Raw genomic sequence first — 12,201 nt, 5'->3', positions numbered from 1 at the left:
TAATCAATATTAAAATGCAATTTAATTTTATTGATACATATTAAGAAAAATACATTTTCAATGGTCTAGTGGTTAAATAATTACAATGAAAATAGTTTTAAAATTGCCAAGATTATCGTTGCAATATAAAATATTATCATTAACATGTCAATATTTCTATATCTTCCATTACCGAACTAGTAATCAAAATGTTCAAAAAATATTTACATTCACATAATTTACTTTATTTAAACATATCGATAAAATAATACATTTTCAAAGGTCTAGTTATGAAATGATTGCGTCTAAAATAAATAACTTTTGTGGATGTCAAAAGGTCTGTTGGACTAAAATTTTATAAAAGGACAGTTATTTTGCTTCGCAATTCATTTCTAGTTTTCACTGTTTTTTAATCGAATTCTGACAACTGCAATCGAGATGAAAGAAATCAATTTAACTGTTGGAGCTTTTTCTGTAAGCAATTTAACTGTTTGGTTGCATCTTTGACTTAATATTTTGTATGTTATTGAAGGTGCCATTTGCCGAAGGATTTGTCGAAGAAGATGATCAAGTTGTTCCTAAATTGAAGTCTCTTAAACGATTTGCAGCCATTCTCTCGGATTATGGTCCTTTCAAGTAAGAAACTTTATCTCTAATTGTATAATAATTTAGTTGTCGATTGATTGTGATTTGTGTTATGCAGTTTGAAATTCATTTTACCCAAGGAAGGACAATTGGGAGTGCTAACAGAGACTGGTTATCATGATGGAGCTTTAGGTTTATTACAAGAAGTTGTAAGTACAGTTCATGTGGCAAGTGAGTTCGTACAAGTCTGTCATTTCGATACACAAACAAAATTTTCTCTTTTGTACTTTGATTTAACTTTCTTTTGACTCATGAACACTAGACGGTTGATATGTGCTTATTGCCATTACCGTTGGATACCCAAATGGCTCCTGGTATTTTCACTCCAGTTATATCAGAAATGGACTATTACATCCTTACACATCGTTATTTAAATGATGCAAGTTCAGCTCTCATCTCAAGCTTGACTTCAGTACAAGCGATTCCTTTATTATTAGCTATTGTAACAATATGAATATTGGAGTTAATTGCTGTTAAACACTTCAAAATTGAAGCATTGCTCACAGCCATCTTTAGATCCTTCGGTATCTCATTTTACCAGGATTTATCTCATCGATCATTATGGCTTTGCTTCATTCAAATGCTAATTTTAATGTTTCCAGTATTCATCTTTGATGCTGCATTCAGTACCCAAACTATAGTTGGAGACAGGGATTACAAGATTGATACATTGAAAGATGTTATTAAACAAGGAAATATGCCTTATTTTATCCAAGGCATTTCAATGTATGACTTCTTCAAAGGCAAAGTCAATAAAGACTATGCTGAGATCTATGAACGGGCCGTTTCCAATGGATTTGGTGAACCAATGCCATTAGGACCTATTGCCGATAAATATAGATTAGAAAAGTTGGCCACTTTCGTTTCTGATATTGGAAGGAAAGTGGCTCCATTGTTTGCTGCTGGATCTAATTTGCTTAAACCTAATCAAGTGCAATATTTTTCAGCAAAACCTTTTCATAAATCATTACAAGCAATACTTTTCAGCCATAATACTTCCGACTACCTGAGAAAAAAGTATGATACTCTGTGAGTGAATTAAGTTATTGTTATTAAATCGTCATAAAATTGATTACAAACACTTAATCTTACCTTTCTAATTTTTACAGATCTCGTCGGATGATCCAAGGTGGCATTTTTGCGAAAGTAGAAGGAGATATTTACGTTGACTTCATTCTTTCCTTTTATCCTGCAACCTTATACGACTTTCACAAGTCTGAAGCTCCTGGTAAAGGCGATCATCTCAATTGGCAATCATTAAATTACAAGGGGTGCTATAAAATATTTTATACACTCATCTTTGTTTTGATTCTGTCAATATTTGTGCTGCTTATTGAGTTGATTGTTGCTTTCCTCGCTCGATTCAGGTGAATGGGATAAAAAATATATTAACTATTTAAACTATTAAAATTACAGTATCCGACGGAAAGCTTCATGTTTGTAACATTATTATCTAAAGATCGTCATTCAAATGAAAATATAAAAATGGTATGAAATGATTTAAACAGATAGAAAAATTGTCAATATATCGCAATTTTCCGATTCTATGGTAATCTGTAAGTTGATCTGATTTGAATTTAACAATTTTCGATTTGATTTGAAAATTGTTAACATGCTGCTGTTGGTTAATTATATTTCTGGTGTTTCAGATGTTGTCATTCAAATACTTGAAATCATGACCAGACATGACCACCAACCTTTAAATTTTTTATTTATCAAAGAATGATAAAACTCCGCTTTTTATTAACAAATTATTCCCTAGATTAATTAAATATTGATGTACTCGAAGTAATGAATTGTTTCTGTGCAAAAAAAGTCTATTTCTTGAAATGAAAAGCGTATTGAGTGAAGTGAATACAGATGAACCAGATTCTGAGGTGAGGGTGTTCTTTGTTCGCAGGGCACGCGAACTACAAAGGTGTATGATAGATAAAATACAAGTTTTCATGTAGAAAAGACATGAATATGAGATTTACAATATGAGAGGAAATTACAAAAGACTACAATTTGCAACGGGATGAACCTCTTCCGAGAGACTGATTAAGTTGTGTAAGACGCATGACAAGTGAAAAATTTGGTTAAGCTGTGTAACCGCTTCGCCGATCAATAAATGAATTGAACAGTTTTCTTTTTGTTTTGCTCTTCTGATGTGCTTTAATTTCAATTTTTAATTAATTTCAGCTTGATTGTGATATTTTATCAATTTGACATCACTTTAATTAATGACTCAATGGTAATATTGAACCTTCGTTAACTCTAGAAAATGTGCTTTTATTTGTTTTGGTTCATCAAAGGTCTTCTTTAGATACACTCTTATGCTTCCTCTATTGCAATATTAGTCGTCTGTCACTCCTTTTCCTAAAACCATTAAACTTCTGTGTGCCAATTATTCAATGATTGACTTGCTGGTTTGGATTTACTCGAGATTTACTTGAGATTTACCGTTTAAGCTATAGGTAAGTTAATCCACATATGTATTTTGTGCTTCATTGTTTCGAGTTTATGTGTAACTCTCATGCTGGTGTGTTATCTTTCTCATAAGATGAAGGTGAATTTCATGAATCTTTAAGAGATTATTGTATGTTGACATTTTCAGTTTCGATTATTACGTATTAGAATTTTCAATTTTTCCCTTTCTTCATCTTGCAACATCTTCCGGTAGATCAATCATGATTACAATGTAAATATCCAAAGTGTAGTCTAATTTTGGAAGTAACCTTGAAGTCTAACAGGCAAACTGAATAGCTTCCTTTTCCTCCTGTGCAACCTTATTTTGCTCTCCTTCGATTCAAATGCCATGAACTAAATGAATCATGCAATTATTCATCTTTCTCGAACGCTCAGATTACTCTTCAGCTTGATCAATTTTGAGTGACATCCAAACGCTAAACTCACATTTCAATCAAAAATTGGTACTCAACTTGATTCAGGGTATTTCTGGTTTTGAGTCCATCTTAAATGCATCAATTGATTATACCAATCAACTCAGGAGATTGATTATAGCAACATATCATGTACCAATCTGATGAAGCCATTGAAAATGCTTAATTTTTGGAGTCCATCCAAAATTTAAATATGAATAATCACCCGAATCTGGGTTGTGAAAGTCAAATTGTTTAAAGTAAAAGAATTGAGAAAGAGTTGGTCGGTTAAAAAATTCTGAACTTTTCTCGAGCTACAGTTTATTTAATGTTACCATGGGTTAAGTAAACCATTTTCATCACGAGATTTTGAGCTTAACGACACTTAATTATTCATAATCTGGAAATATCACAAAAAAGCTTGATGAAAAACTAATAGTTAGCAGTTTTTATATGTAAACGAACTGTCAGGGTCATTAGCAACAAAAACCCAGAGCTTTATTGTATTAATAGTTAACTTGTTTTAATTGTACATTTACGTGTTCATATCCAAGCCAAATGAAAGCAATCAACAATAAAGTTACAGTTGTTAACCCAATAATACATGATAAGCCCAGCCTATCCCAATCTTCATCCTCATCCTCATCTTTACCTCTCATCTAGAGGTATGAATCATATAAGTCAAGCGCAAGTCTGTTGATTTTCTTTGTTGGTCTCTATTATTTTAACCAACCATTTGTCCAAATAGCTAGAGGGGCAAGATTCACAGAGAAGTGTGAGTTATTTTTATCGAATTGTGTTGGATATTTCTCGAAACCTAACATAAAGTACATCATTGATCCTTGTTATAAATCAATCCTAATAAATTTTTCTTTTTATTGTTGCCTCTTAGATCTACGCATTGGTTAAAAGACTATGAATATCAGCCGATAAAACAACCGACCTGACAAGATGATAAATAGCTTCAATCAATCGACTATGTCATTTGAATCAAGCAAGGATCAAAAGGATCTCATTGGAAATGCGAAGTCATGGATGTATCCCTTTATTGATACAATTGATTCATCCAATTGGAGAAGATACAAGGTACCATGATGAAGATAGAGTTGATTGTTTTGCAGATAATCTTGATAGTGACAGGGAGAATAATGGTGATTTTGATTATGATGATAATGACGGTTGCAATGGTTTTCATTTCGGCTCCAGATCAAGAAACCCAGGAGAAGAAAATCTTAAAGAATTGGAAATACGAAATAAAGCTTCAATTGCTCTGAGAAATATAGTAAAATACAGTGAAGACACCAAAGCCGGTAAAAAGGAAATAAAAGTGCTTCAACTTTTGGAGGAAATTCGAGGGTTTTGTGACAAATTTAAACGTGGTAAAGGAGATTTAAGTATTTCTATGGATCATCCAAGTGAAGCAACATCTCATTTAATGAAAATTTCATTTGATGAAGAACATCGAGTCGCTATTTGTCTTCTTGGTGGACTCCATGCAATCGCTGAATTAATATTTTTTGATACTAAATATCATGGAAACACAACATCACCGCAATGCATTACTGTGAGACGTTATGCTTTCATGGCTTTAACCAATCTTACATTTGGTGATGGAACCAATAAATCAATTTTATGTTCCAATAAATTATTTATTAGAAGTCTCATTGAACAATTGTATTCACCATCAGAAGAGCTTCGTCAAGTGACGGCTTCAGTTTTAAGAAATTTATCCTGGAAAGCTGATGATCAAGGAAAAGACACTCTCCGAGAAATGGGTGCAGTTCGTATGCTCATGAGAGCTGCTCTTGAAGCAAGAAAAGAATCTACTCTCAAATCAATTTTAACAGCTCTTTGGAATCTGTCAGCACATTCAACAACAAACAAAGCAGAGATTTGTGCGGTTGAAGGTGCTCTTAAATTTTTGGTATCAACTCTGAATTACCTCTGAACTATTGAATTGGGTGCCATTCCCATGCTGCGAAATCTTGTTAACTCAAAGCACAAGATGATCTCAATGGGTTCAGCAGCAGCTTTGAAAAATCTTTCCTCGGTGAAAAATTTTGAGGGTAGATCCCTCAATAGACTTACCTACACTTGTTCAAGACCCACCAATAAAACTACCGAATTTAAATCGCCATGCAATCTGATTGAACTTCCATCTATAAACTCTAAAAAGGTTAAAAGTGAAATAATTGAAGAGGAAAATGAAGAAATTTTGAAGAAAGAAGAAACGGTGACAAAAAGTTCAGATGATAATGAATTAATTACTAATCCAGCTCAAAACATTTCCATCATTTCTCAAAATCAATCGATTAGTTTTGGTGACAATTGTATTACCTCAACAGATGTAACGCCGTTAATGTTTTCAAGAACAAGTTCACTTGGTTCAATTTCGGGCTTAGAGGCAAAATCAAATGCTACTTCGCAATCATCTGTTCGCTCGGAATTCAGTAAAATTGCTAGTGGCCCTGTTTCACCAACAGATTTACCAGATTCACCTACTCAGACAGAATCTTTAACATGTTTGTTAAACGGTTATCCTGATGACAAAATTCAAACAAATGTGCAATCATTTCAACCATTTGATTTAAAAGCTGTTGAAAAAATCCATTGTTTTGGGACAAAATCATCTGAAGAGCATTTAAAATCAAATCAAGAGAAAATTTCCGAACTTATTTCTACTCAAATTAATGAATCTATTTGCACAAAAGTTGAAAAAGCTACTCAAATCATTAATCAAGTCCAAGAAGCTTGTAACCGTGGGATCGCTGAGAACAACATGGATTCAATGAAAGGAAGCAACAGCAATGATATTCTTAGTCAACCAATTGCTCATGAATCCATCTCATTGTATTCACTTGAATCTAGCGACATCAACAGTATTAAACCTCCTTCATGTATTGATGAGGCTTCATTGAGCTTGGAATCATCCAATTTCCAATCCATTAAGACAACAACTCTTCGTGCTAATCGATCAAAATCAACACATGAAGTTCAAAATGAGAATAGTAACACTGGACATAGCACTTCTGTTCCAACAACACCGGTTAAAAAGGCATCTTCCAATGGCAACTTTTCCTCGAAAACTTTTGTGGTCCGTAAAAGAGTTGGTAACATTCCAGGTGGAACTTCAGAAAATGATAATTGTAGTAATATTAATACCATTAACGCAAGTGGAATTAAAAATCGTTCAGTTTCAACAAATAAAATGTGCAATTCGGCTTCCATCCATAATATTGATAAAATGAATGGAAATTTTCAATCATCTGTATTATCTGGTCATAACAATTCATCCACAATCTCATCTTTGAACAAAAAGACTCCAGTCCAGAGTAAAATTGCTTCCCTTTGGAAACGCTCTCATCCAGAGAAAGAAAACGTTACAACTCAAGGTTATGTTCCTCCAAAAGGTGACAACAGTTCTAACCTGGTTAAATCAAACAAGGGAACTGGAACTGGTAAAACGATACCAACTTCATCTACAACAATAACATCACCCTCAAATTCAACTGCTAATAATTCATCACCGGCAACAGTAACTTTAACTCGGAGTTCAACTTATGAGAAGCTCCCCTCATCGCCCAGTGAAGCTATTAAGATGCAATCTAACTTACCAGCTTCACGAAAAGAAACCAAAGAGATGCCTAGTCGTGTACCTTTGACCAAAAATCGAATAAGACCAGCTCAAGATCAAATAACAGCTACTTTAAAGCAATCAAAAATTGTGCGATTAGAGAAGCGAAAAGCATCACTGGTAAATTGATTGTAATCAACAATTTAAGAGGAAATTGTCAAAACAATGCGGAATTGTGACTAATTTCAGATAAATGTCCAATGAATGTGCAAAGTAAATTATTGTAGAGTATGAAGCAGTTTGTTTTTATACCATTTTGTGATGCTAACCAAAGCTAACCAGCAGAAATGGCAGTTGAAGGTTACTTTGAAATCTTCTGATTACTTTAATGTCAACTGTCATCACTAGTCAGTGTATATCAATTGTAATCACCTGAAACATGAAAAAGAACCTCCAATACTCATTAAATACCTTCTGATTAAATTGAATACCTTTAATTTAAGCTTCCAGATTTCCATTGACATCTTTGTGAATTGAATTTGGTGAAAATGTGAAAAATTAAGGTTGGTCTCTTTGATAAGATTTGATGAAACTTTTATCCATTCAATGGGAAATGTCTTTGAGCATTAATTGAGTGTAATTTTTCACGCAATCAGTTCTTACAGATATTGATTTTAAAATATGCTTTTACTTGCAATCAAACCATTAAATAGTGTAAAATGGACAAAAAATCAAATCTTAAATCTTAAATACTAACAAGGGAGGTAACCTCGTTGGTACGGGCAGATCAAAATGAAAGTGGGTTTAATGGAAAGCCCGTACCAGAAACCCCTTAAAATCATTAATCTCCCATGGAGGAAATTGATCTGAAAAAAGTTACAGGGCCACAAATTCGAAAAAATAGCAAAAAACCACATAAATGTTTGTATTGAAGCTTCATTTTAAAGAAAGTTTTTTTTCATATTTGAATTTTATCCAGAAATTTTTATCGAGTGTTTTTGAGGTTTTTTGTGATTTTTTCGAAAACAAAAAAGTTTAGGAATAAACTGATTTCAGATTTGCATCCCCCATGATCAATTACACCTAAATAGTTTATTTTGATAAAAATATCTATCTCTACTTCGATTTTATTAATCATTTTGACCTCCGTGATTAAAACATTTGCGACCCTGTAACTTTTTTCAGATCAATTTCCTCCATGGGAGATTAATGTTTTTAGGGGTTTTCTGGTACGGGCTTTCCAATAAACCCACTTTCATTATGATCTGCCAGTACCAACGAGGTTACTTCCCTTGTAAGATCTACTTATTACAGATTCTAGGATTTCTTTAAATGAGTTGAAACAGAATGAAGATAATTCTGTTTAGACATGAAAGTAAAATCATTGATTTAATGCAACCCATTCTCTCCAATTTTAATTTTAATTATTACCAGAATCAAAAGATTCAAATCATCAGCATTTGAAATAAACTTTCCTTCGGATTATTGTTGTATTTTTAAGTCAACAATTCATCAAGATAATTCAGATGCACCGATACAACCAGGATTGATTGCTTAATTGAATTATTAACTCAAATCATAACCCAAGAAACAAATTTTGTAAACTTGATGGCAATAAAGCTTCAAAGGGCAAGGAAGAAAGATGAAGAGTAAAGGTTAAATTGAAAGAGAAGAGGAGAAAGTTGAAGATAAAGTGGCGAGGTGAAATTGATTTCTTCCCTGTTAGAGAAATATTAATCAATACATTTATTTGAATGTTTCAAGAAGGCCTGGAAAGAGGAAGAAAGGCCAGAGTTAATATTTCTTGGTGAAAGAAGAAAAAAAAGTAAATGATCAACCATGAAATTAATATAAAGTTAATTTCAGGTTATAATATGAAGCCTTCATTTCAAGTTGTGACAATTTCTAACTCCTAACCAATATAGAAAAGTGATATTACAATCAAGTGAACTTTATATTTATCTTTCATCCTGGACTCATTCAATTTCCAGTTGGTGTAAGAGCGACCAAATAAATCAATTAAAGCAAGTAAATCAATAAGTCAACCTATTAAAGGTTAACTAAAAAAATTAACAAAAGTTTATAACAAAAGTCAACCGATTTTTACAAAAAATAATCTCTGACAAAAATTATGATAACAGCAAATTGAAGCATTTGAAGGTAATGTATCCAATTTCATCCACTAGATGGAAGTAAATCTGTCTCCATATATTTTTGTTTTAAATTCAAAAAAATTGAATTAAAATCTGTTAATTTTGGTTTTGTTGTGATTCAAGATACATTTTTATGTGATACTGTCTTAGCAATTTCATCATTTCAATATTTTATTGTAGTTAAGTTTAAATCAAATGAGGTAAGCCAAGATGTTAACATTTGAAATTAAAATACTTCAACATGCTTGACCGTTTAATAAAAACGCTCATAAATAAAAAAATCAATTGACAGATGGACGCCTGAGACTGGAACCTTTCACAGTGAAATAACCTTTGCCATTTTACCTCTTATTAACTTGGAATTTATCAACTTACTGTCGTAAAAACTTCACCCGAGTTGAATAAAACTTCATTTTTGGACTAAAGACCCAAAATTCAAGTCACTGATTCCAATGGAGACGAAACAAAAAATTTAGTTTCAAGAGATAAAACCAGGGAATGATTCCATTCCAACTCAAAAAGCAGTCTATTCGGTTGTTTCGTCTCTTTTTAATCTCTTTCAAAAACAGCTTTGATTAATCGAAACCTCAACTTTTTTAGATTCTAAACCTAACCCTTAACTTCAACTATACCCAATCAAATTTTCCTATAGTATTCTAATATTAGATTTGTTACTCAATTTAACAAGTTAATTCTCAGTCACACTTTTAATACTTACCTTATTCTAGTTTCAGACACCGATAAGAGTTAACTAAATCATGAAGTAACTGAGCATACAGGATGAAAGTGTTGGAAGATAAATTAAAAAATAAAACAACGATCAAATTAAATAAAGAAACTCTAAATTTCAAAGTCTAGTCGAATGTATCTGTTTGGATTTGCTCTTTGTATCGAGTATCTTCTGTCTGGATATCGGTATCTTCAATTTTGTATAAAAGATAAATAAAACTGATTTTGCCTCCAAATAAAAAAACGAATAAAAATTAAGCATTGATTAAAGACTCAATATAACATCAAGATTAATAAGCATCATTAAGAGTGAAGTCTGGATTTAAAAGAAGAGAGAAGAAAGAAAAGAACTGAAAGAAAGTTTAAAGAAATGTCGAGAAATGGCGAGACAGTGAGGTGAGTAAGCAAGTAATGTAATAAGCAAAAAGCTGTGGATAAACAATTGATTAATTGGAAAGGAAAGAGGTAAAAAAATTAAACTTTCATCCAGATACGATTAAATGTTGGTGGATTAAATTGACCAATACGCATGGCAATTGATTTAAGCTGTACTACAACCGCTTCGCCGATCAATAAATGTACACATTAAACTGTACAGCGATCAAGGTAAGAATCTTGTTCTTTCTTTCCTCTCTTTTGATATCTCGCTCTGTCTGCGCAAGGATACACTTTTCAGTTTGTTTATAAATCTCTTTACCATCGCATTTTCATTGCGCAAATGAAATCGCCACCTCTCGATCGTTATTTTGTTGGCATCGTGTGCTTTATTTTGGTTAACACTGGATAAAGATATTTCCCTTCTTTCCTTTGTTCTGTTTCTGTCCTCTTTAGCTAACATTAATTTTTAGCTCTCTCTTTTTTTCTCGCTTTTTTGGTAACATCTTCGCCACTTTCATTGGTAAACTCTTGCAGATAAACTCTCTGTTTCTCCTTGTGTCTATCCATATCTATCTCCTTTACTTTAACCAGTTTTTTGCCTCGGCTTGTAATATTTAAAATCTAATGACAGTTCAACCTAAAGTATCCTCGTCTCTGTACCAGATTAATCAATGTAATTAAGTGTAACTTCAACTTCATTTTTCTACCTAAAATTTGTTCCATCCATTTCCCTTTCTCCTCTTTCTTTAACCGTCTTTATTTGTTTCCTTGTTATTAATTGTTTCTCTTCTCTCTCTCTTTCTTCCGATCATCAACAATAACCATCAACATCTCTACTCTAGACAATTTGTCTCATTAAGAAAGTCAATCATAATCTTCAATTTTCTTCTCTAAATGCTCACCTCCTTCTCATTGACAGTCGTGTCGTGTCTGTTTTACTTGACTCGTCTTTTAACAAAATGTCCAATAACCACGATTACATGTAATTAACTCACATTCTGTGTTTGTAATTAACTGATTGGTGTTCATTTTATTAAAAAAAAGGTAAGTCTAGAAATGTCTTTCTACATGTTGTGTCTAAATCCCTCTCTTTTTTTCCCTAACCTCATGTTTTCATTTGGTTTATGTGTGATCCTCTGTGAATCCAACTTTTGGGTTAAAACTAAATGTAATCCAAACTGTTTAATACCGATTTACCTTATTGTTTCCCTTAATTTGTTCCTATCAGTAACATTTTTTCACTTATCCAACCTTGAGAGCAACTTAAATCAAACCCAAGCTGCTCCAAATTTTATACCAGTTGGTATTGGCCTAGGAGGTAAAACCCAAAGCGGTATTGTGCGTTTGTTACCGCTTTTTTTTAAAAATGCCTGACCGGAGGTTTAACAAGCGTAGGCATTTATTGTAAAACACAATTTATCCATCTTTTACCCACTGTTAATGATGTCGATATTGTTGCTTGTTTAAGTCAACAATTGAAGATGGCTACAAATGATCACTCATCAGCTTATGCTATTGGAAAAGCTTAAAGGCAAGAAAAAGGTTGAATGAAAAACTTTGTAAACTCATTACATTATTAATAGCTGGTCTATTGGCTAAATTGACTTCGCCATCTTGAATTTTCACCATTACCATCAACATATATAAATATAAATTTATATAATCATCATTTTATACCCTCAATGTGACTCTACTTTTTAATTACTTGAAGCTTGTCAAAACAGTTTTCTCACCTTTTTCAACTTTCAAATTCACCAGACAAATTACCTTTAAGATGTTACAGTTTAAAGCAAGATATCAGGAAAAAAAAACTTTGAACCAAACAAGAAAAACTCATAAACTTGTCGACTTCATTTTTTCTCAATTCTTGTTAGAAGCCTGA

At 32.5% G+C, this 12,201-nt stretch overlaps 2 protein-coding genes across 2 annotated transcripts; both read left to right on the top strand.

Moving 5' to 3' along the window:
• Positions 1 to 417: 417 nt before the first annotated feature.
• LOC112539193 (uncharacterized) lies at positions 418 to 1,995 on the top strand. The gene is made up of 6 exons (XM_089266503.1): positions 418 to 453; positions 512 to 615; positions 683 to 773; positions 887 to 1,066; positions 1,166 to 1,653; positions 1,734 to 1,995. The coding sequence occupies exons 1-6, from the start codon at positions 418 to 420 to the stop codon at positions 1,993 to 1,995; spliced, it is 1,161 nt and encodes a 386-aa protein (XP_089122629.1).
• Positions 1,996 to 2,700: 705 nt separating this feature from the next.
• On the top strand, positions 2,701 to 7,542 carry LOC107365526 (uncharacterized). The gene is given in 2 exon segments (XM_015933049.3): positions 2,701 to 3,080; positions 4,378 to 7,542. A coding segment is annotated over 1 exon segment (2,742 nt). The 5' UTR covers positions 2,701 to 3,080; positions 4,378 to 4,506; the 3' UTR covers positions 7,249 to 7,542.
• The last annotated feature ends 4,659 nt before the right edge of the window (positions 7,543 to 12,201 follow it).

This window comes from Tetranychus urticae, chromosome 1, assembly GCF_039701765.1.
Source record: "Tetranychus urticae isolate SD_2017Ah chromosome 1, NJAU_TeUrti_SD_1.0, whole genome shotgun sequence".
NCBI classification, from domain to species: Eukaryota; Metazoa; Arthropoda; class Arachnida; order Trombidiformes; family Tetranychidae; genus Tetranychus; species Tetranychus urticae.
This window is presented reverse-complemented; position numbering and strand designations above follow the sequence as displayed.

What these genes read in the sequence shown, in the direction of transcription:
- LOC112539193 (XM_089266503.1), top strand. Translation starts at nt 418, where the DNA reads ATGAAAGAAATCAATTTAACTGTTGGAGCTTTTTCT. An exon ending in TCGGATTATGGTCCTTTCAA is followed by an intron (nt 616 to 682) that starts GTAAGAAACTTT and finishes TGTGTTATGCAG; the next exon opens with TTTGAAATTCATTTTACCCA. An exon ending in TAGGTTTATTACAAGAAGTT is followed by an intron (nt 774 to 886) that starts GTAAGTACAGTT and finishes CATGAACACTAG; the next exon opens with ACGGTTGATATGTGCTTATT.